Consider the following 25,176-nt stretch of genomic DNA (forward strand, 5'->3'; position numbering starts at 1 on the left):
ACCATAAGGAAACCCATTTTTAACCTGTAAAAAAAATATGCCTTTAAAAAACTCAGCTTGTTTCCCAACTGTATTTCACAGAACATTTCTTTCAGCACTCGAGGCCGTGGGCTGGTGGTGAACATGGTGATGCTGCACTGAGGGTTGGACATTGAGACCTCAGAGAGCTTTTCCAACTTTAATGACTATTATTAATCTCCTGCTAAACACTTCCTTCTACAGCCACTGGCATGGTTAAAACAAGAAGGTTTGTCTTTAGCTCTGTTCCTGCTCTAGCCTGCCCACTAATTCTCAGACAATAAGCATTGCCAGAGATTTGAAACTAACGAAAGAAAACATGGCCCTCAAAATAAGAATTTGCATAGATAAATTAATGCCTTCAGAGCATATTACAGCGAGACCAGTTTTCTTATTTTGAAGAACTCAACTCTGGTTTCTACTGTTACTCTTCACAAACTCTTTGTGTCCCACTCTATCCATGGGAAATGATTTTGCCAATAATTTAAAACTGCAGCTTTATCCAGGGAACCATAGTCTGCTCAGACAGGGTCCAAAGCAGAAAATCACTAATGTGCTCATGTACATTATTCGTGGTAAATCAGTAACCCAGGTTTGCTGCTAGAACTGTGCTAATTAAACCAGGCTACTCAGTCCTGGAGAATTCATGGCTGTTGCCAAATTTAAGGTCAAACCTGGAGTATTAATTTCCCATTAATTATGCACAAAACCATTTTTCAGAAACTGAGAATCCCATGCAAGGCCCACACAACATCCTCTCCTCTCAGCTGTAAGTTCAGGTGTCCCATTAGAAGTTCCATGTTCTATTTACAAGCCACCATTTCCAAACTGACCTGTCAGTACAGACATACCCTTACTTTAAGGCAGACTCTGGGAAGAATGCATTTCCCAAGCACAATTCAAGCTGCCAGATTTACTGACCCTTCATTTCACTAACTGTTCATGGGCTGTCAAACAGTTCCCATCCCTACTTCTCTGAATTTAGGAATAATATGGATCATTTCTGAAACCTCCACTCATAAAAACTCACTAACACACTTTAAACCCCTTCTATGATTTGTGTTTCTACAATCCCAGGTGCCAAAACACAGCATTAAACATAACTCTCACCAACACAGAACTATGGAATCCCAGAATGGTTTGTGTTGAAGGGGACCTTAGAGAGTTTCAAGCCCCTGCCATGGGTAGGGACACCTCCTACTATCCCAGGTTGCTCCAAGCCCTGTCCAACCTGGCCTTGGACACTTCCAGGGATGCTTCCACAGCTTCTCTGGGCAACCTGTGCCAGGGCCTCACCATCCTCCCAGGGGAGACCTGCAGGACTTCCTTGGGATATGAGGAGATGAACTACCAGCTACGGGATAAACATCAGGAAATGAAACATTTCATTATTTCCCTTCTTTTTTTCCCCAACATTAAGTTAGGATAAAGAAATCCCTGCAAGACACAATCGACAGCACAGTAAAGAAATTCCCCTGCACGGTGCTGTGATAAATGGAATCCAGACTTGCTGGGAAGAAAGAACGATAAATAAAGCATTTAGGGAGGAGGAGCAGGTCAGTGGGATGTTTGTTGTGCTCCCTACAGCACCACAGCGTGACTGGAGGCACTTGTATCTCGGCCACCTCTAACAAGAACTGAACCATTTTCCAGCTCAAGCCCATGTTCAGACCTCAGGCAATGACAGTTCCTTAGTTCTGCTTCTGTCAAAGCCCCTGGCAAAACCATTACCTTTTATGAGCTCTCTGGATATCAAGGAATGCTGAGGAACCAGCAATTCCAACTCTGGAGTCGAAGGTGTCTCTAATTACATGGCACAGCAGCAGATTCCCAACAGCCCCTCAGCAGGACACACACATGAGCACATGGAAATTCTGGTTTCCACATCCTTGGAGACCATTTACATCTGTACCTTAGATGTACACTCCTACACAATTAATTCCAGGAATAATATTTTATAGAGCAAGAGGGTTTGGGGTTTCTTCAGCTTTTCAAATTAATTTTAATGACAACAAAAAGGAGACTTTAATCCTGTTGATTTCAGAAGTATCAGAGACAGATTAAAATGGAATTTCACCACCTTGTGCTGGTGGGGTTTGTGCACATGAACGACCTGTTATCTACAAAAATATCCTTGGAAAAGGTTAAGCAGCTGTGGCTGCCCCATCCCATGAAGTGTCCAAGGTCAGACTGGATGGGGCTTGGAGCAACCCGGGATAGTGGAAGGTGTCCCTGGCCATGGCAGGGGATGGCACTGAATGAGCTTTAAGGTCCCTTCCAGCCCAAACCAGTCTGGGATTCTATGAATTCTCTACACCCAAAACTGGAATAATTTTCATAACATGCATAATTATCTCTCTGTAATTCCACACACACATTTGAGCTGAGCTCTGCTCATTCTCCTACCACGGTTTATGCTGCCTGTTGAAATGTGACTTGCTATTATATAATTTCAGCTGCTTCTTTATGTTGATTTATTACCAAATCCAAACACAATATCAGTGCATCTTTTGATGTGATGGAAGCAATTATCCCACAGCTTCCACCCGCATCACAGTCAAGTATATACATCCATATACATATATATACTTATTTCATACATGCAGATCGAGTTCAACTGCTTATTTTAATTATAAGTGCTGCTCACCAAATAAGCTGGAATGATTTAAGGCAATCTTAACCTTTAAGGAATAAATATTTATGCTTTATAGCTCTTTGAGCTCATAAAGAGCAGCCTTTGCAATAGATGGATTTGGAATACAAATAAACTCTGGATTGAGTTGAATGTCACAATGCAATATCAGCTTCTGGTCTGAACTGAACATAACCTGGGCTGGAATTACACCCCAGTATGAAGCCACACTCTGAGCGTTTTACGACTAAATTTAGGCAAATTTTACTCTAAAACAATCCTGTGGAGTGGGAGGGAGGATAAAAGTGCTCTTCCCTATGAAGTTTTGGATTATTGCAGAGTCAGGGAGGCCTGACGAACAAACCAAGTGTTCAGAGAACATCTGCCCCTTTTTGAGATTATTTCAGTGCATTTTCCTGCATTTTACAAACACAGAGCAATCCACATCTCCTTACACTGTAAGGACACCACAAGGACAAGAGAGGACAAAGGCATAGGAATGGAAGGTTCAGAAAGCTGAAGATCCTCTTGCAAATGAAACAGTGCCCTGATTTGCACCCCTGATGAGAGAGCGTTCATTGGTGTGTGGGATAATGGAATGCAGAGGGGAGAGCGGGGGTGCTGGAGGCTCTATGGTTGGACTGGGACCCTCAACCCTCCTGCAGAGGGTTCAGGGTCTCCACAGACTCCCCCTCAGCTGCTGGTCCCCACGGCCACACTGTCCAGCCCCACCTCAGCCACGGCTGGGCATCAGCAGGGGTGGAGCAGAAGGATCACACTGGGCACAGCTCCATCCCCAGAGCTGCTCCCCCAGCTCAGCAAATACTTCCCCATGGAGAGTGGAGGACCCAGCCAAGGGGCTGCCCGGGCACCTGCAGCCCTGGGAAATGTTCCCTCTTGTCCTGTCCCTTGTTCCCTGAGAGAAGAGCCTGACCTCCACCTACAACTTCATTTCAAGTAGTTCTAGAGAGTGACATGGTCACCCCTGAGTCTCCTCCAGGCAACAGCCTCTGGCTGCTCCCACCAAATCTCACCAAACCACAGCACAGCCATGAGGTTCCACACAGACACCAGCCACCCATTCGGGGGTGGATCAGGATTCAGCACCAGTGATGGCCCAGCCTGAGCCACCATCCTGCTTAGCAGTGAGAAAAATGCCAAGGTTTTAATTTAAAAAACTGACTGTTTTTCACATACCCAATTTCACCCCTGTTCCATTCACATTTTCTCTTTTCTCCCCTTTATGACATACTTTGTATTTCCCTGCAGTTACACATTCGATTAGATGAGATACTGGGAAGAAATCCTTCCCTGTGAGGGTGGGGAGGCCCTGGCACAGGTTGCCCAGAGAAGCTGTGGCTGCCCCATCCCTGGAAGTGTTCAAGGCCAGGTTGGATGGGACTTCGAGCAACCTGGGCTAGTGGAAGGAGTCTCTGGCCATGGCAAGGGGGTAGAATGAGATGGGCTTTAAGGTCCCTTCAATCCCAAACCATTCTGGGATTCTGTGACCCTATTTTAACACCACTGAATTACAAAACTGTATTAAAGAAAAGCATTCCAGTGCAAAGGAATCTCACCCAAATGCCTGGAAACTGCTGGAAGGAACAGAAATTTGAGGAACAGATGAGTGAAGCCATGAAGTAATTAATTCCTGAGTAGCAGGTAATGAGCATGTCTGGGTTGCAGGGCAGGCACTCACCAGCCTCATCCCATACCTGGAAGAAGCTGCTCTGCTATGTAGGAACAGCCATCACAACACGGAGACATGGAAAGGTGGGAGGAGAAGGGGTGACCAGAGACAGGGAAAGGAGTGACCAGAGACAGGGAAAGGTGAGGGGAAAGGGGGTTCCAGCCCATGGCAGCACCTCCATCCCCACTCACTCCAGTGTCTGACCTGTTCTCCAAACCCCCCTCACTGTCACTGGCACTAAGCTCAAGGCACTAAATCCTCTGAGAGGGATCTGATGCCAGGCACTCCCCCAGCCCATGTGAGAAATGCCTGTAATCCCCAGCTCTGCATGGGGAGCTCCAGAAGGCAACGCTGGGAATGAAAATCCAACATGTGATACTGCAGGGAAACCATGGCTCGCTTTAAAAATCATGGCCAGCATTTCACACTTAGCTCTGCTGCCTCTCTAATGCCTCCTGGGGGACTTGGACTTGAACTGAGACAAAGAAACAGGTAGAGTTCAAACATCTTGGAAGAGAAGGGAATAACCTTAAGAACTCTGTGACCAGGATGAAGCAGGTCGGGCAAAAGCATCAGCACGAAACTCCTGCCCGATACGAACCAAGCCCAGCAGAGAAATCCAGCCTTCCTGCTGCTGAGGATGGACCTGGGCAGAAGAGACCGGGATGCAGGATGGTTTGGCAAGAAGGAATCAGAGTAAATCCATGTCTGGTCCAACTTTTTCACTACTGGAACATTGCTCTGAAGGAGTTTGCCCATTCCCAGCCCTGAGGGTGCTCAGCCAGGTGAGTGACATCAGCATCATGGATGGGATCATGGAATCATTAAAGCTGGAAAAGATCTTAAAGATCATGAACTCCAACTGTCAACCAGCACCACCACCATGTTCACCACTAATCCATGTCCCTGGGTGCCACATCCACACAACTTTTAAATCCCTCCAGAGATGGGGACTCCACCACTACCCTGGGCAGACAGTTCCAATGCTTTACAACCCTTCCCACGAAAAAAATTACCTAATATCTAATCTCACCCTCCCCTGATGTGGACACTTGTCACCCTGGCCCCTCTTTTCTTGTCTTGGTGCAATCAAACTGTTCTCAGCCACAGGGAAGATGAGTTTGTAAAATTCCTGGGATATAAACACAGAATTTAATTGAAAAGAGGAGAGAAATGAAATTAGTAATTTCAGCCTCTGTGTCTAATAGCCAATACCAGTCAGACACAAAAATGCATCAATTTATTTCTATTATTGCTGCTATCATTTCCTGACCCCAGAAGTTACTGGAGATCAGGGCTCAGGGACTTGCTTCATTTAGAAGCACTATCCGTCCTGATGAGGTAATTTGGGGCAATTCTGCCTCTCTGCAAAGGACAGGAGAGGTCTCTTTGCTTGAAAAAAGGAAGAATTGAACAGTAATACTAAAAAATTGACTTTTTACCAACCATGTAGCCCCCTCTAGCTCCATTCAGCCCCTCAGCTCTGTTCCTCCCTTCTCCTCAAGGACATACCATGCTCTTCCTCAAGGCAATTTTTGGTGAGTAAACACAAGGCTGCCTAGAACATACCTTTGAGGAATTTTCTCTCTTTCCTCTGTTTCTTTGAAGGGCCCAGACACGTTCATTAAAAAGATTCAGCATTTTCTGAATCTGATTATCTCCCTCAGATCCCAAACGTGTGGTGTGTTCTGAGCAGCTGCTGCCCTCACAGCTCTGCTGAAGTGCTGCTGGGTGAGGCCTTGTGAGAAACACCTTCAGCACAGATGCTGGAACACTCAGCAAAGCCTACCCTGTCCTCATTCCTACCCCAAACTTCCCCAGGAGAAAGCCACAGTGTCCCCTGGGTGTGGTGGAGCTCCCCTGTGCTCTCCTCCCCTTCAGCACCAGGGAAAGTCTCCACACGCTGCAATACTTTCTGGTGCTCCAGGAACCACAGCTGCCCCAAAACTGCCAAAAGCTGGAGGAAACCAGTGAGAATGGCAACCCCTGTTTATCATTTTCCCTGGAATGCACCATGAAGGTGGTTACAAAGGGCAATGGTGATTCATGGAACACAGCTCTGCCCTATTGAGTGCTCCTCACTGGGAACCTGCCAACAGCCCCTCGACTCGAGCTGGAAACCAGAAACTGAAGCAAATCTGACAATTAGATGCAAACAGGAATTTTTTGCTTGCTTGGAGAGAAGGAGACACCATACACAAACAGAACTTACACTAGAGAATCATGGAATCCCAGATTGGTTTGGGTTGGAAGGGACTTTAAAACTCATCCAGTCCCACCCCCTGCCATGGGCAGGGACACCTTCCACTATCCCAGGTTGCTCCAAGCCCATTCAACCTTTGAATTTTGGCAGCATCACTGGTTTTGGCAGAATTACCTCAACTGCTTTGCAGTTCTTCATCCAGCTTTCCTGTGGCCTATTTTTGTTTGAGTTTTCCTATTTTGAAATCAGAAAAAAAAATATGGAAATTGGTACTGAAGATCTATTTTCCTGCTGTACTGGGAAGTAACACAGATAATACATTCAGTCATCCCAGATGGAGCCCAGAAGAATGACAATGAGCTGGAAGGTGAAGGGTGACTCCAGAATGAATGGATGTTTCTGAAGAGGAAGAGGTCCCAGCAGGGATGGTCCAGCCTGGCACAGACACCAGGGAATCCAGGGCACCACAGCCACTGCAAGAAGCATGAGCTGCTTATGGATTTTGGCATGGAAATGCTTTATTTTTTTAGTTTAAATTGATAATGCAGAAGCTTAATCACCTCATTGTATTCCATCAGATTAATAAATTGCCCTAGAAGGATGTCAGGAAATAAGGGTAGAAATTTCTCTCTTTGGTTAAATGAAAAATAGAGGCATGAGACCCAAAACTACAGAGGGACAGAGATACACACACATTCACAGATATGTAACTGTACAGCAGAAAGACAATATGGAGAACTATCTTTTCTACAGGATACTTCCCCAGCCCTGGAAGTGTCCAAGGTCAGGTTGGACAGGGCTTGGAGCACCTGGTCTGATGGAAGGTGTCCCTGCCCATGGCAGGAGGTGGAACAAGATGATCTTTAAGGTCCCTTTCAACCCAAACCAGTCTGGGATTCCACGATTCAAAGACTGAACAAATCAATACCTCCATTCCCACGAAGAGCAGGGCAGGGGGGAGGAGGGAGGGCTGTGAGTGCTCACACTGAAAGCAGAGCCCCACCTTTGCTCAGGGACTCAGTGCTCAACATCCATGAGGAAGGAAAGGGCTCTGGATGCCAAAAAAAGCTTCACTTGAAGTTTGCACTTCTTTAAATACCTGGAGGCATAAGTCTGTGGGAAACCAGCCCTTGTTAGGTCAGAGTTACTGAAGGAGGTAATCACCATCTCAGCCCCCACGTGGGTCATCTCCAACTGCCACCAACTCACCCAAGGCTCTGACAGCCTTGAGTACTGTCCTTTATCACCCAGGAATCAAGGACTGTCTGGTTTCAGCTGCCAGGATTTAATTCCTGGGTAAAAGGAGAGGGTGAGGGATGTCCCCAGCACATCCCTGCCCTGCTGGACCTCCACCAGCCATGCCCCAGCACATAGCCCTGCTGTGCCAAGGGCAGCCCAGGCACGAGGAACAGCAGGGTGTGGGTATGTCCCACAGGCAGCAGCAGCTCTGGAAGAAAAGCCCTGTTTGGGAACGATTTGCATCTCATTACGATGATCCTGTTACAGCTCTGACTGCCAGGTTGGACACTGACTGTGGCATAAACCACGGATTATTGGAAAATATTCTCCTCTGCATTGGAAGTCTGGTGTGTAATGAGGGATTGAAGGGATGATGAACACAGGCAGTGCCCCCAGCAGTGTGTGAGAGCTGCAGCACAGTCCAACATTTGCTTAAAGCCCATGGGGAGAATTTTCAGGACTATCTACACAGGACAAGGCAGTGACGCCTGAAAAAGGGGCTTGAGGAGGGAGATTCAGCTCTCAGCACACAGTTAAACAAGAGAAAACAAACATCTGTTTGTTTAAACGAGATTATGCCTCCTTAAGATGAGTACAAATGGGTGAATTTGCTGTGGTGGTTCCCAAAACAAACAACATTTGTTTTTGTTTAGTTCTTCCCACTTAGGGCTCTGACTGTGGTAGCTTTCCAACCTGGGAATCTGCCTGGGTCCCGTGACCAAACACCTCACACACCCCGATCCCTCCCTGCATCCCACAAGAAAAATCAATAATACTTCTATATTTGAATTTTCAAGGGACATGTTTTTGGGATCTCTGGTTTCCAACTCCCCAAGTCACCTGGGCATCTGTACAGAACATCCATGGACAGAATGCTGACGCTTCAGGGTCCTGAGAAAGTCTTCAGTCTTCCTAAAATCAGAAATTAATCTCACACCAGTTACTCTTTCAGTACTTCTACAGAGATAAAACACTTCAGCACAATAAGAGCTGCCCATCCTTGTTATACCTCAGCAAACAGATGCCAGACACCACTGGGTTAAAATTAAGATCTTCCAACTCTTCCATCCTCCTACACTCTAATTTCAATTTCCTTGAAAAACTTCATTTCTCCTGGGGTTTTGAGTATCATTTCAGATTCCACCTCACTTCTGAAAAAGATTCTGTTGCTACAACCTCCCTTAGACATAAATCTATGACCTGGACAAAGGTTTAAGAAGATGGAGCATTTTCAGACACACTTAGTAAAGAATCAAATTCTTTGAACTCCCTTTCTCTCCAACTCCTTCTTTTGGGAACGGGATATTTAAAAAAAAAAAAAGGGAAAACTTTGGCTCATAATAAGGCTCAACACAAGTTTCTGTGCTTTTACCAGCCACGACCCCACCCTCCTGTGGAAATTCTGCACAAATCTTAATGTTTATAGGCAAAATAGAACCTAAGATACAGAACCCCCACTTTCAGAGAATCCCAGACCGGGTTGAGTTGGAAGGAACCTTAAAGCCCATCCAGCTCTACCCCCTGCCATGGTCAGGGACACCTTCCGTAGACTAGCTTGCTCCAAGCACTGTCCAACCTGGCCTTGGACACTTCCAGGGAAATCTCTTCAGTAGGAATTTTCACGGAGTTCCTTTGCCCTCAGCTTTATTATGTTCTTAACATGTTTCTGTCAGTTTCCCATATTTGGAAATATTGGAAATCTCTGGATTTTTCTGAAATTAATTGATTACTTTGCAATGCCTGTGGGAATGCCTTGGATTCCTCACTGATGCCCACACTGATGCCATTATTCCTCAATATTTGTTTGAAGAAATGCATCAGCAACAGAAGACAAAAAAAAAAAAAAAAATCAGGGCACTTTGGAAGGTGTCAGAAAGGATCAAACCCAGGGATCCTTCCTGAGCCAAAGTAACCCCCAGTAACTCTGACTTACTGGGGTGTTCCAGGCTGAGTTTCCTGCCAGCTCCAAAACAACTGCTGCTCTGGGCTGCAAACAGGGTTTTATCATGAAATTTTAAAGGACCCAGAGCAGTGCACCAAGCCCAGATCAGCTGGAGCTGTAGGCAACAGCTCTGCTTTCTGCTGCAAAATGCCTTTTAAAAACATCCAAACGTGTGCTTCAAAATATGCAGAATGTTATAGTTCATTAAAGAGAAATTAAGAATCTTTAATCAGAACAAGAGGTAGTTACAACTGCAAAGAGAAATTTAAACAAAGCATGTCCCACCTGGTACCAAAATGGAAATAAAGCAGGAGATCACTGCTGCTGGATCTCCTCTCCCAAAGGCAGGGAGTCAGAAGTGCTGGAAAACTCCCTTTCTCCACTGAAACTCAGGGTTCTCCTCATTCCATTTTCCCAGGTCACAGTTCTATTGCACAGGGGGTCCTTCCTCTGGAAATCTTCCCCAGTGACTGTCAGACTGGTCTGCAGAGGTTCAGTAACTGATCTGGGAATGGAGCCGTCACTGCACCACCCAACCAGGTCAGATCCACAGGCAGCTTTGGGAACTTGGCTGTTTCATTGCCACCAACTCTGTACCTTTGAGGCCAAAAGTGAAGTAACAGCAGTTTCCTGGGTTGTTTTGGCTTTGCTTTTTTTTTTTTTTTTAAAACCAAGGGGAGAAACAAAATGCAAATGCATGTTCATGACAAAGCAGGAGAGTCCATCCAGCAGTGCTCCAATATCGGAAATGAACAGAACTGAAATGGGAATTTTGGGGCTCAGAGTTGCCCATTGTACTTGTACCACTGACACTGCTCAGACAAACAGCTCTGGTTGAAGAATGAGGAGTGCTAATATGGCTAAATCCTGACTCATGAAAATCTCTGGGAATCAGAATTATTAAATCTCTGGGAGCCAGAAAACACCAACAGGGTGATGCACTGACACTGCCCTGAGCCTAAATTCTCTTCTCTGGTTGTGCTGGACACCCCATAGCATCTCCCCACTGCCACCAGCACCTCCACCCTCCATCCTTCCACTCTACAGCTTTCCACATCCATCCTGAATTCAACCTTTCCTCCACCCTCATGTAAAGTTGAAAAGGGAACTGTTCCTTTATACCCCAAGCCTGACCCAGTACTGGTGTCCTGGGGAATGACCCCCTCAGAGCAAGGTTGGAAGGGTCAGACCTCTCAGCCCCAGGGTCTGTTCACCTGCAGTAGCCCAAGTACCAGTCAGTGCTAAACACTGCCTAAGTAACTTATGAAACAAAACACTTCCACTATTGGGGGCTTGAAGAAAATTCCTAAAATCATGGATTGGTTTGGGTGGGAAGAGACCTTAAAGCCCATCCAGTCCCACCCTCTGCCATGGGCAGGGACACCTTCCACTAGAGGAGATTGCTCCAAGCCCCATCCAACCTGGCCTTGGACACTACCAGGAGTATTTTAACCTTTCCTGTCCAGGAAGCACTGGGTGACATCAGATCTGAATCACTGTTTGTTTTCCTTAGGACGGAAATACACCAAATCTAACAAAAACAATACGAGGTGCAAAGAGAAACTGATAGAATTTTTAAAAAAACAACAGTTGTGAGTTTATGGTTGTTATATTTTCATGAGCAGTGATCCCTTATTCCCTCCAAGATGAAATCAGAAATAAATGAGCCTGTTGAACAATTGGCAGGCTGTGTCACCATCGTTCGGGATAATGAAGTGAGATGTGTTCTGGAGCAGAGCCAAATCCCAGGGATGTGCCAATTAGTTCTGCAGAGCCCAGTTAAGATCACACAGAACTCCCTTCCTGCATCTTCATTACTGGCCTGTCTTAAATTTGGGTCTTAAACTATCCAAAGAGCTTTTGGGAAAACAAACCCCCTGCTTTCCCACCACAGTGCCCTCCTTCTGAAGGCTGACCTTGCATGTGACCCAGTCAAGTGCAACATTCCAGCATGGGCCAACCCATTCCAGGCTTGGAGGTGGATAGATCAACAGCCCTTCCCATCCTGGAAGCTTCCAGGCAAATCTTCCACCTTGGCATGCTCTTAAGGCTCAACCTCGAAGCACAGATGGGGTTGGTAGCACTTACTCCTCCTCCACCTCCTCTTTGCTCGCTCTGCAGGAGCCACACCAGGGGTCAGGAGACCAGGAGAAGTCCAGGAACATCGGTTTGGGTTCCCATTTCCCAAGTCCTGTCACTGTTTTTCTTCCTATACTCCAACAGCAAGTTCTCCAGGGGCAGCTCTGTACAAGCTGTAACTCCACAAATCTGGAATTGTGTTTTGAGGGGCACAAAGCTCCAAGTTTGTCTCTGAGGACACGTTTGGCTCCAGTGGGGGCTGTGGAAACAGGAGCTGGTACCTGCTGGAGCTGGGCTGGGGTGTGTCCCCAGACCCACCTGGTACAGAGCCATGCCCAGGCATCCCCAGCTACATCCCACATCCCTGGTCCATGTACAGGAAGGCTGGAGCCACCTGTCTTCAGGAACAGAATAAAAAATGACCTGACACTGTTGCAAATCACGAAGCTGCTCTGCAGTGTCTGCTTTTCACTCACTGTGATTTTAACAGGACAATTGATTTTTAGGAGCAAAGAGAAAACACAATTTCATCTCATTTCATGCAGGTGGGTATTTACAGGACACAAATCACACTGACAACATGGCCACAGGTATCAGATCCCAATCTGTGTTGGGCTGACATGGCTTTACATCACTTCCCCTCCACTACACCTCACCTTGGAACATTTTTCCTTCAAAATTATCCATACTGATATCAAGTAGATATTACACACACACCCTAATAATAATTTGAGGGATGGAGAGGGAAATCAGCCAATTCACTTTTATGATGAGACATCAGCAAGTTATTGGTGTCCTCCAGCTTGGATTCCCTGTCCCCCTGAGCCTTACAGGGTAACAGACTCTGTGTGGACAGACAGACAGGGACAGCATCTACAGCTTTTCAGGAAAGCTGATTCAGGAAGTTTGCTGAACTTTCCAATTACCCATTTCTGTCAATTTATGCAATTAAAATGATTTTACCAGAAAGCCTAGGGGTATAAAAATTCCACGGCCACTTACCAGCCCACCAAGCAGCAGAGCTGGACAACCTGCAAACCCTGAGCTCCAGCCAGGTCTGGATTTTCATTATTTTGCTCCCAGTACAAAACAGGACCTGAGTAAACAAGGACATGGATCTGCTGGAACAAGTCTAGAGGGGACTAGGTTGCCCAGGCACAGGTTGCCCAGAGAAGCTGTGGCTGCCCCATCCCTGGAAGTGTCCCAGGCGAGGTTGGACGGGGCTTGGAGCAACCTGGAAGAATGGAAGGTGTCCCTGCCCATGGCAGGGAGTGGGACTGGGTGGGCTTTAAGGTCACTTCCAACCCAACCCATTCCATGTTTCTCTATGTCCAACAGCAAACCCAAAACTCCTGCTAGCACAGAGTTCCCCACCCTCCCCCCACAGCACTAGCAGGAGCTGCACTTTTGTTTCTGCAGGATAATTTCAGCTCTCATTTCAATATGCATTGCCATAACCACTTCAGGAACTAGTAAATGCTGAAGTAAATTGCTTATTGGAGCGGGAAGGGAAGATGTGAGATGGAAAGTCAGCAAGTATTTCTGTAAATCTGCAGAGTCAGGACTGAGTGTCAATGAGCACCTTCTGCAATGAGCTCTACTGGGGGAACATTTCTCTATCTACTTTCTCTTCCTTTAACAACCTGGTTTTTTGCAATTCCCAACAAATGAGCAGCAAAATGAGTAAAAAAGTTGCTTCAAAACCAAAGTGAAATCAAAACAAATCAAAACCCCCTAAAAGCTGAAATGTCACATCCAGACTTTTTTTAAAACTGTATCCTGTATTGTTGATGTTTGAGAAAAACACCATCAGTTAAAAACCAACCAAGGAAACTCTCCCTACCCTGAGGGAGGGGGATGTTTCAGGAGGTTGGACTACATGACCTTTGAAGATCCCTTCCAAACCAAACCATTCTGTGATTCCGTGTCAGTGATGGCACCAGGCACCAGCTTCCCCAGCACCACTAAGCAGAGTCCCACACCACTGGGTTCAGAGGGCATGAAATATGCCCCCAAAAAACCATGTGCAAGTCCCCCCCCTTCCCCTCTCCACCCTCTGGCATTAATCACAGGCAGACTCTGCTCCTCAGTCTTGCAGCTGCTTTTGGGAAGCTGAAGTGTCTCAAGCTAAAAGATTTCTCAGAGGAATTATTTAAAATGGGGGGTTGGCATTCTCATTTCTGCCCTTTTGGGGAGAAATGGTTCTTCAAGGCCATACACCCACTCCAGACAAACCTTGCCCTGACCACACTTCACCCCTTCCCTGGTCCCGCCTGGAGGATCCAGTGCAGGAATTCACCCCCTTGCTGCCACCTCCTGACATTGGTGTTTAATTGGAAAAAAAAGTCCAAATTGAATGAGAACTCTGTGACCAGCACAGTTAACAGAAACCATTTCCAACTTTTAATGAGATTTCTCATCACAGGAGCTGTAAAAGCAGGACTCATAATGACGGTATTAAAACTGACATATTTAATAACAAAAATAGCAGGACTATTAAACACCACTTTAAGCCCCTTAGTTAGAAAAGCAAATGATGCAAATCCCAAGTCCCAGCTCGTGTCCCCATGTGACTGCTCAGCTCTGACTTCTGCTGACCCTCTGCTCCAGACTCTGCCTGGGGTCAGATCCCACAGCTTTGGAAGACTGAAAATACAAATCCTGTCTGGAAGCTTTTTCTTACCATTTTTATTTTTAAGGATATACAGTCAAATGTTGGACAACACCCTCAGGCACAGGGTGAGATTGTTGGGGTGTCCTGGCTAGGATCAGGAGCTGGACTCGATGGTCCTTGTGGGTCCCTTCCAAGTCGGGATACTCTGTGATTCCATGAACATAAAGGACACTCAGTTCCTGAGCCGTCAGACACTAATCCCCACCTGAGCCATAAAGGTGAATTCCCCATCTCTCCTATCTCAGGTTTTCCTGCAGCTTTAGAGGTCACGTGGCCATGAATGAACCCAGAGATGCCCCCGAGATTTCAGCCCTGGGAAAGGCCAGGGAACTTCAGCACCACAAGGACAAAGAGGAATGGCTGATTCTCTTCTGTGCTTTGATTTAATAGCTATGGAATCATGGAATCTCCTGAGCTGGAAGGGACCCACAAGAACCATCCAGCCCTGGGCCCTGCCCAGGACATCCCAACAATCTCACCCTGTCCCTGAGCATTGTCCAAATGCTCCTTGAACTCTGGTAGCCTTGGGGCCATGATCACTGCCCTGGGGAGCCTGTTCAGAGCCCAATCACCCTCTGGGGGAAGAACCTTTACCTGAGATCCACCCTAACCCTGCCCTGGCACAGCTTCAGCCGTTCCCTGGTCCTGTTCCTGCTCACACAGAGAGGAGTATTACAAGCAATTTTAAAAACTGGTATTAAAGTCTCAACAATTTAAATGTCTCTGGAATCTCATTTGGAGGATTCCTTCCTCCCAATTCCCCTTTACAAGGCCCTGATTGTGGCATTGCTATTTCCCTCTCCAGTAAAACACAAATGAGGTGTAACCAAGGGCTCAAAGCAGGGGCTGCCACATTTTTCCAGCCGTGGTTCCTGTGTGTCTAAAGCTCCACCAAGATCATTTTGGGCACTGCTGGCTCCTGGTGCATTACAGAGCATAATGTAGTCCCAAAAATGGGGGGGGAGGGGAGAAATTAATATTAGATTTTTGGCCAGTTTCTCAGGCAGTAGCACCTAACCTGAGTGACCTCCCTGCGCACGGGGACCTCCTGAGCTTGGAACGTGGTAGTTGCTATTGGATAAAAGGTTCTTTTTGAATTATTCATGGGATCCATCCAATCAAGTTAGAAAATAAGGCTGGAGGTCCCCAAACCCGCAGCAGTGATTTGTGCTGAGTGTACCTCGGCACTTTTTGCAGGAACTGGGAGTGTCCCAGGCTGGAACACGGAGCTTCTCCAAGCACAAGGGGCACTGCGATGCACCAGCAAACACTGAGGAGGATTGTGGGGAAACCATCCTGCATCCATGGGAGCCACAGGGCTGGGAATCATCTGCCCACACCAGGAGGGGAAAGGGATGATGATGATGATCACCTCACACCTTTCACCTCCCATAACGCTTCTTGCTGCTCCATAGGGCCCCGTTTCCAGAATTTTCTGCTTTATTTCCAGCCTCATGAAAACTCCAGCACAAAGTATCAATCTCCTGGTTTAACAGGATGTAATTCGGAGAGAATTTCCTAAATTCTGCAGTATCAAACCTTCGGAACTTCCACTTTCTCTGCATCATAGCAGAGTAATTATTTCTGCATGAACCAACCCTTTGCATTTGAGTGAAATCTTCAAATGCTCATTTCTAGGAGGATTTGAGTTATAAATTAGGTTTGGAATTTTGAAACCAGTGAAGCAGAAACCAGAAATGTGATTCTCTTGTACAGTTTTAATGATGGTTTCTGAGTTGAGGTTTAAGATCCCTGGTTCCTGACATCACAGGGGGCTGTCAACAGCACACAGAGCCTGGCGGGGGGGGATTTTCTTGGAATGACAGAATCCTAGACTAGTTTAGATTGGAAGGGACCTTAAAGCCCATCCAGTCCCACCCCCTGCCATGGGCAAGGACACCTTCCACTAGACCAGGTTGCTCCAAGCCCTGTCTAAGCTGGTCTTGGACACTTCAAGGGATGGGGAAGCCACAGCTTCTCTGGGCAACCTGTGCCAGGGCCTCACCACCCTAACTGCAAAAAACATCTTATCTGATCTAAATCAACCTTATTTCAGTTTTAAACCATCTTGTTTGTCTTATCACAACCGGACCTGCTGAAAAGTTTATCTCCATGGAACCCTGGGGGCCTGCTCAGGCTTTTCTCTGCTGCTTTATCCATCTCCAAAACAAAATCAAGACAGAAAGGTTCTGCTTTGGAATATTTGCTGCCAGGTCCTCAGGCCACATAGCTTTGGTAAATCTGTAGTTGACTGGAACAACGAAATTCCAGACTGGTTTGGGCTGGAAGGGACCTCCTTTCACAAACATCACATTCTGCATGCAGCAAACACAACCACATTTGCAATAAAATCAATGCAATTCCATTTAGCTACTCCAGGGAAGCAGATATGGCATACTTAAAATTAGGGATTTTAATTAATTTTCCTTATTTATATTCTGGTAATGGACTAAGATTCACTTTAGCTTGTTACATTTATTTACAGTGACATAGAGTGGTTTGATTGAGAACCACATGAAGTCATCCAGAAAACATCCGCTGGCTCCAAATTACAACTGGTTACAAATACCAGAAAAATTCCTAAACATGTGGTTTAACCATCTAAGAAGTTGAACAGGAATAGCTGTTTTATTGGAATAATCATCATCATCCTCATCATCCTCCTTCTCCCATTCCCTGCGTCCTCCCCAGTCACCCACATGTCCCTGGGACTGGAGGACCAAGGCCACCAGCACAAGGACCAGCAGGTCCTTTGCCAGGAAACCTCCCTGAGCTCTCCATCTGCTCCTGGGCACACAGTGCCACTTAAATTTATATTTTTATTTATTTATAATAAATTTCCAATCAGGTATTTCTGTATTAATTAATTTCTGAGATTAAATGTAATTAATGTAATTTTTTAATTATCTCAAGGATGTTTTTGTGGCACAGGGTTTCCTCAGCTCACAGTTCCATTAGACAGAATGTTTAGGGGAAAATTAAACTCTCAGCCTTTTGAGGTCCCATTTTATCCCAGGGAATGCTGTGAAATTATTTCCCTGCCCAACACACCACACTGAGAGTTTCCCACCAGATTCTGAGATGCAAATCCTAAAAGAAGATATTAATCCACTGAGACCATGGAATTTCTCCCTCCATCAGACATTAGTTTTGCACTGAGTTTACACCACATACAGACCTGACTCAGGACTGAAAATTCAGGTCAAACACTGAGAACATGTTGGTTGAAACCTACTCTGTGGCTTCTCTTTACAATATCAAAATACCAAAAAAAACAATATTTCAAAAATAAAGTTGTCTGAACATATGAAAAATAATTTCCAAAGCCCATGTGTTTTTTCTCACTGATAATGCACTCAAAACGTTATGTAGAGCAAGAAAAATGCACACAAAACAATGTCACTCCTTTTACACAGACCTCAGGAAAACTGGCTCCTTTGTTCCCCCCTCCAAATCTCCCCAATATTCCCAGTAGGTACCAACAAGCAGGGACAGAAGAGATGGGTTTGATCATGGCACTGGGAATTACTTTGTATCACATGACATTCCATCCTGGCTACTTTGAGCCTTGGCCACACACACAAAGTTCCTGATGGTTTAATTGTGTAAATAAATTTAAGGAAACAACAGCAGGAGTCTCCAAAATAAGGTGTTCCCTCAGCTCTGATTTAAGACTCATGATCACACACAGTCATTCTCATCCATTTCCCTTCTCCTGGAAGGGGACAAGCCAAAGAATCTTCTTGGAACTTGTCCATTACCCTTGCAAGACTTATTTGTTCATTTCAGTTCATTTGGTTTTTCCTTCTCAGACTCCTGCTCCATTTACAGGAAATATATCATGTTTAGAGAAAGCTGTTTCAAGCTACACAAATCTCAACTAAATCTGAGTCTGCAACAGAAAAACAGGAGGCAGGGGAATCCTTTATGAAAAGTCTTCCAAGGGGTAAATGGTGTCTCCTGTAGCTCCTGAGGAGGAGCTGAACTGATTTGAGTGAGGTGTTTGAGCAGGGGTGGGAAACACTCACACTGACACAGCCCAGCTGGGGATGGTGCTTCAGGAGCACTGGTGGGCAGGTTGGAAATTCAGAAGTCATATGGAAAATGAGACCTTTCCCCTATGGATTCCCAGTGGTCCCATCTGCCACAGGCGGGAAGAATTCAGCCCTTAAAGCAGAGTAGGACCTGCCAAGATCCCACCAGTCCTGACCCATTACAGCTCCTTGTCTCAAGTGTCAGATCAAGAGAGTTTGTGCATCCATGTCACAAAACATGGAATCATTCAGCTGGGAAAAGCCCTCTAAGATCACTGAGCCCAACCATTCCCAGCACTGCCAAGGCCACCACTAACCCATGTCCTCAAGTGCCACGTCCACTTGGCTTTTAAATCCCTTCAGGGATGGGGACTCCACCACTGCCCTGGGCAGCTGTGCCAATGCTGGACAGTCCTTTTAGGGAAGGAATTCTCCCTAATTTCCAATCTAAATCTCCCCTGGCACAGCTTGAGGCCATTTCCCTTTGTCCTGTCCCTTGTTCCCTGGTAGCAGAGCCCAAGCCCCACCTGGCTCCCCACTCCTGTCAGGGAGTTGCAGAGAGCCAGAAGGTCCCCCTTGAGCCTCCTTTTCTCCAGGCTGAGCCCCCCAGCTCCCTCAGCCGCTCCTGGTGCTCCAGACCCTTCCCCAGCTCTGTTCCCTTCCCTGGACACGCTCCAGCCCCTCAATGTCTTTTTCAAATCACACCAAAACATTTCAAGGCTGCCCAAGTAACCACAAAGCATAAAATAAGAAGACAAGTGATCTCTAGTGCTTTTAGGTGCCTCTCCATGTGCATAGCAGGGGGATGGTAGCACCCTGGCCCCCCCAGCCCAGAGGCCCATCCTGGGGGGGAAAAAGCAAACTGTGACCAATTCAGATAAAATTCCTCTCAGGGACACAGGGAAAATTACCAACTGCTGTATCAGTACTAATCTTCCAAGTACCAGCAGTGACAATACTCAGCCTGCACACCTTGCTTGGCTCTCGGGTGGGGAAAACCCCCCAGGCAGGTGTTTTAACTGTGTAATTGCTATTACTGACAGTGAAACCTGATTTAAACACTCTGTAAGTGCACTGGCATTTTTCAAAGAAAAGAAACCCTAGTACTTGTTTTACCGAGCAGTTAAAGTCAATTACATCTGACTTTGATGACATTTACCGAGCAAAGAGCTGGGCATGAATGAAAGGATTTGGTTGTTTGTCTTTTGTAACTACAGGAAATATTTATATTTTCTCTTTTGTCAATATCTTGTTATTACATAGGAGACACATGAATGAGGCCCCTCTGATTCACACCTGAGGAAACAACTGTTTGTTAGGCCATGAACATGATAAATCCCAGAATCACTGAGGCTGGAAAAGACCTCTGAGATCAAATCCAACCTGTGACTGACCCCCACCTTGTCACCCAGCCCAGAGCACTGAGTGTCAAGTCCTGTCCTTAAGCACCACAGCAGCACATTCCCTCCACAAGGGTATTTTTATTCTGCCAGAAGATCTTTCCTTCTACTTCTGGTTCATCATGCCAATGATATTCCAGGAAAAGGAGGATTAGAGAGGCGTTTTTTCTATACGTACATAAAACCATGGAATATCCTGAGTTGGAAGGGACGCACAAGGACCATCATTCCAACTCCTGGCCCTGCCCAGAACACCCCAACAATCCCACCCTGTCCCTGAGAGTGTTGTCCAAACGCTCCTTGGGCTCTGGCAGCCTTGGGGCTGTGACCACTGCCCTGGGGAGCCTGTTCAGTGCCCGACCACCCTCTGGGGGAAGAACCTTTTCCTGAGATCCACCCTAACCCTGCCCTGACACAGCCCCAGCTGTTCCCTGGGTCATGTCACTGGTCCCCAGGCATTCTCTGAATGCCTTGGGAATCCCAGTCTGTTTGCACAGACCAAGTGCATCATGATCCATAAATCCAGTTGGGTCCAGCCACATATTTTCACCAATAAATGCTCCATGATTGACTTCATTTTTTCCATTTTTTCAAATTTGCAATATCAGAATGTTCTGCCTGCCATCACTCTGCCCGTCCTTTTCATGAAGTTTGCTTTGGCAACCCAAAAAACAGCTGAATTTTCACACAATCAGAACCATCACCTCATTTCTTAGAGAGTCTTAACTGGGCAGCTGAGAGCTTCCAGTTTCCAGCAGAGATTTTGTGTCCAACAGGAGAAGAGAATTGGTGCTCATTTCAATGTGATTCTGGGCATTAATTTATCCCACTGTACAATCATGACTTCCCTTGCATGTGCCAACACAGATAGGAACAGAAAAGTAATTTTATGCTGAATATTAGCTCCAGTAGGAAGTTATCACTTTAATAACTATAAACATTCATTATCTTGCTTCGTTACACAGCATTAAAGCTGGGCAGATCATTTACAACAAGCTTGTTAGAACTACTCAGCATTCCAAGTCAAGCCTATTTTACTGCCAGGCATGTGGGACACCTAGGAAAGAGAAGGAAAAGCTTCCTGAGGAGAAGAACATTACATTTCTGGTTAGAATATTTGTGATTTTTCCAAAATTGTTATTTTTTGCTCACCTAATACCTAGGAATTCTGGTATGCAGGGTGGCCAGACTAATCTTAAATTACCACTGAATGAATCATCTTCCTAATGGGAATGAGCCCAGCAGACAGGGGCTCTGTTCCTGGCAGAACAGGCAGGAACGATCCCAGTGCCCAGAACTGCGTTAGCTCTCCAAGTATTTACTCACTGGATCACAGTTTTTAATTAATCTTGTAAAGACAAGAAAGAAAAGGGTTTGTAGCTTCCACAAAGGTTGGACAAATGTCCTCAGTCCAGCTTTCCCCAGCCCTGCAGTCTGCTGGAACACCCAACCCCACCAGCTGGGCACTGGGAGGAGATGAGCAGAGCAAACCTCCAGGTAACTGGGAGGTACTGGAGATGTCGGGCCTTGCTCCTTAATTTCTTCAATTCCATTCCCCAGAAAACAAATATTTTTTACAGACAAATTTTATCTCATAGAATCACCAAATTGTTAAGGTTGGGAAAGCCCTCAAAGATCATCAAGTCCAAATGTCAATCCAGCACCACCATGGTCACAACTAAATCACGTTCTCAAGTGCCACATCCACAAGGTTTTTGAACACTCCCAAGGATGGGGGCTCCACCACTGCCCTGGGCAGCTGTGCCAGGGCTGGACAGACCTTTTAGGGAAGGAATTCTCCCTGATTTCCAATTTAAATCTCCCCTGGAACAACTTGAGGCTGTTTCCCCTTGTCCTGTCCCTTGTTCCCTGGGAGCAGAGCCCAAACCCCCCGGGCTCCCCTCTCCTGACAGGGAGTTGCAGAGAGTGAGAAGGTCCCCCCGAGCCTCCTTTTCTCCAGGCTGAGCCCACCCAGCTCCCTCAGCTGCTCCTCAACGGACTTGTGCTCCAAATATTTACAGGAAATTTCCACCCCACTCATTCACAATCACAGAATCATGGGACTGTACAGGTCAGAAAAGATCTTGAAGATCAGTCAAGTCCCACTGTTAATCAGCCTCACCTTTGACAGCAGTAAGAAACTGGGGAGGGAAGAGGTTGGCCAGGAAACATCTGGCAACATCCAGGCCAGGTTGGACAGGGCTTGGAGCAACCTGGTCTAGTGGAAGGTGTCCCTGCCCATGGCAGGGGGTGGGACTGGATGGGCTTTAAGGTCCCTTCCAACCCAGAAGGGATTGGATTCTATGTGATTCTATGATTCCATGAAGATATTAGGCTGAGCTTAAGGGTGTAATGGGAGTAACTCCACTGCCACGTTACCCTTCCCCAGCACTGACCCCTCACTAAGTGCTGTGACCACTCAAACAGCCATTACCTCTGTTTGCTGTGGGAGAGGAGCTGCTTCCTCCCAAAAACACTGTTAAAAATCACTGAATAACTTATGAAAACGTGGTTTAAACCAGCAAACGAAGGAGTGACAGACACATGAAAGGCCCCAGACAAGCACTGGCATTAAGAGCTGGTTTAACACACGACGTTGTTTGGCCGTTTAGGTGCCGAGAGGAAAAATACTGAGTCACTTCCCAGCTGTTCCATGGCAGGGTAAAACAGTGCATTGAAACCTTAAATAATTCGGGAAGCCAGGAACAGGTGGCAAATGGTTTAGGTGGCAGATGGTGCCTTTTTTAATATTTGTACTCACTGCTAATTTAGGAGGTCCATAACCACAGTCTCAGCTCTTACCTTCTTCACTCCAATAATTAAAAAACTGCACATAAAGAAAATAAATACCCAATTCTTTATAGAGTAGCTGTAAAAGTGATATTGGAGGTCACTAGACATCCTATACCTGAATACTACATGTAACTGCTTATGTTCCCAAAGTTTATTGCATTTAGGTTTCTTTAAGATCATCTTCAAAGCCTTGGCTTGACAGTGCTGGGAAATTCAGTTTTCTCTCCATCAGCAGAGCTCACAAGCATGAAGGTGCAGCACAGTGAGGAGCTGCATCTCCAGAAGCTCCTATTTAGTCTTTATATGAAACCTGGCACAAAAACTAAGCTAACAGCGAGGCTGGCATTAAATATTTAAGGGAACATTTTGCCTGGTAGATGCATGAGCAGAACCACGAGTAGATGCAGAAAGAAGAAAAAGGGAGAGAAAAAAGGAATAAAATCATGAAATGGAGCTGAAACAGCATTGCTGGAACCTTGACCATGTAAGTCATTGATGTGACAGCAGAGAGCACAGAAATATTGTGCCAAGCCCCTTCTCCCTCTCAGTGCTGCTGGATTGCTCCAGCCCCAGTACCTGAGTTTTAGTCCAGTGAAAGTCCAATCACAGATCACTCATGTAGAAATAGGTTCCTCAAATTTAAATATTTTAAATAAAATTTTATGTTGCTACTAAACCCAGTATTTTATGCTGCTTTTTTCCCCTGTATATTTATTTCATTATTACAATTTTCCAAGCTCAGGACAGTGACAAACAAATACCCAACAACAAAAACAATCACAGGAGCTTCTCCCGTGGCAAAGCCACAGCACAGAAAACCTGCACCGCCCAGCACATCCCACCCACGTCTGCTCAGCCCCATCCCCAGCTGAGATCCTTCACAGTAAAAGGCAACACATGGGTTTAAATTCCCTAAATATCCTGTACTCTCTTATAGCTCTGATTTTCTTTTACAAAATGTAAAATAAATCGCATTAAAATGAACCCCAACTCATGGAAGAACACATCTAACAAGTAATTTCACTTTTTATATAAAGAATGATTTTTTCTCCTTTGGTTTCTCCTCCAAGATACTCATGAACAGGCAAAGTGTTTTCTATAGGTCAAATACAATATTCCATGGGAAGCACCACCAACTCTCTGCCCTACAGCAGAATTAATTCAGGAACAATAATCACTGAGATACATTTCTCATGAAAAGGTTTCATCTGAGCACCAAAGCCATGACCGCACACCTTCTGTGAAATCCAATCTCACTGTATGGAAAACACACCCTAATTTACATTTTTAACTTCATCAACACATAACATTTCTAAATATAGCCTTGAGCATTCAAAGTACAGTCTCAAAAATTACCCTTAAGACTTTAAACCAGCCCCAGTGAGGTAGAGATGCCCCAGTACCTCCCCAGCTGCCACATACACAAAGTTTTTACTCAACAGTACACCAAGAAAACAGTGGTTTTTTCCAGTCAGAAACCACATCGCAACCTACTGGAAAAAAAGCCACAGACCCAGGTTGGGTCTCCCAGTGTGCTTTAAAATTATAAATGGCCAAGGAATCTACTTAAGTCTTAATCAAATATTATTCTACATTGAGCAGACACCTTTCAAACACCGACACTTAAGCTGAGGATCAGCTCCAAAGGATTGGTGTAGCTCGGACCACGTTTCCTTACAGAACTCACTGAGACGGAGGAACCAGTTCAGTTCATCAACTGCCTGTAAATGCCACAGCAAGAGGGCCACTGCAAATGTCCACAGAGTTCTACACTCACCTCTGACACCATTTCAGAGGATGCCTCCAAACTGCCCCAGAAAACCCACCTTCAACCCCTGACTGCAGCGACACCCCCTGCACCCCTCAGGATTTACCCAACACACACAGAAGCCTCTCTGCTGCATGAAAACATGAAAAGCTGCTCATCAGTGACCCAAGAGGGACCTTACCTGGGAAGGGTGAAGCCACCAGCGGGATTTTGAGCGGGGAGAAGGTGAGGAGGTGGCAGGGCTGGGGGGCCTCAGGCTCCACCGACACCACGGCCGCCGTGGCCAGAGCCAGGGTCTGGTTGGTACCCATGGCCTTCAGGCTATTCTGGCAACCACCTGTGGGACAGGGAGGCACAGCAGGGTTATCTGGATAGGAAACAGTGGGTTTAAGGAAAAGGACATTTCCAGCACTCAGTTTCAACACAAGATGGAACAGAAGTCTGCAACGCTTCCCACCTGGCCCCTGCTGCATGTCAGAGACATTGGAGCTTGAATATATATATATATATATATAATATATGTATATATTATATAGTGAGGGCATATCTTCAGTATTGGTTCAATTCTGGTCTCCGGAGCTCAAGAATCCCAGAATCACTGAGGTTGGAAAAGCCCTCCCAGATCATCAAGTCCACCCTGTGCCCAATCCCCACCTTGTCATCCAGCCCAGAGCACTGAGGGTCATGTCCAGTTGTCCCTTGGA

General features: G+C 46.0%; 1 protein-coding gene across 2 annotated transcripts in view; it reads right to left on the bottom strand.

The window, feature by feature from the left end:
• Nucleotides 1-25,176, bottom strand: part of TCERG1L (transcription elongation regulator 1 like) — a 58,702-nt gene that overhangs the window by 22,543 nt on the left and 10,983 nt on the right. For both annotated transcript variants that reach the window (XR_004358332.1, XM_032695272.1), the window contains exon 4: nt 24,654-24,809. Coding sequence is in view for 1 of the 2 variants with exons in the window: in XM_032695272.1 (XP_032551163.1) it covers nt 24,654-24,809 (156 nt within the window). In the remaining variant the exon portion in view is untranslated. The remainder of the gene's footprint in view (nt 1-24,653; nt 24,810-25,176) is intronic.

Source organism: Chiroxiphia lanceolata, chromosome 8 (assembly GCF_009829145.1).
Source record: "Chiroxiphia lanceolata isolate bChiLan1 chromosome 8, bChiLan1.pri, whole genome shotgun sequence".
NCBI lineage: Eukaryota > Metazoa > Chordata > Aves > Passeriformes > Pipridae > Chiroxiphia > Chiroxiphia lanceolata.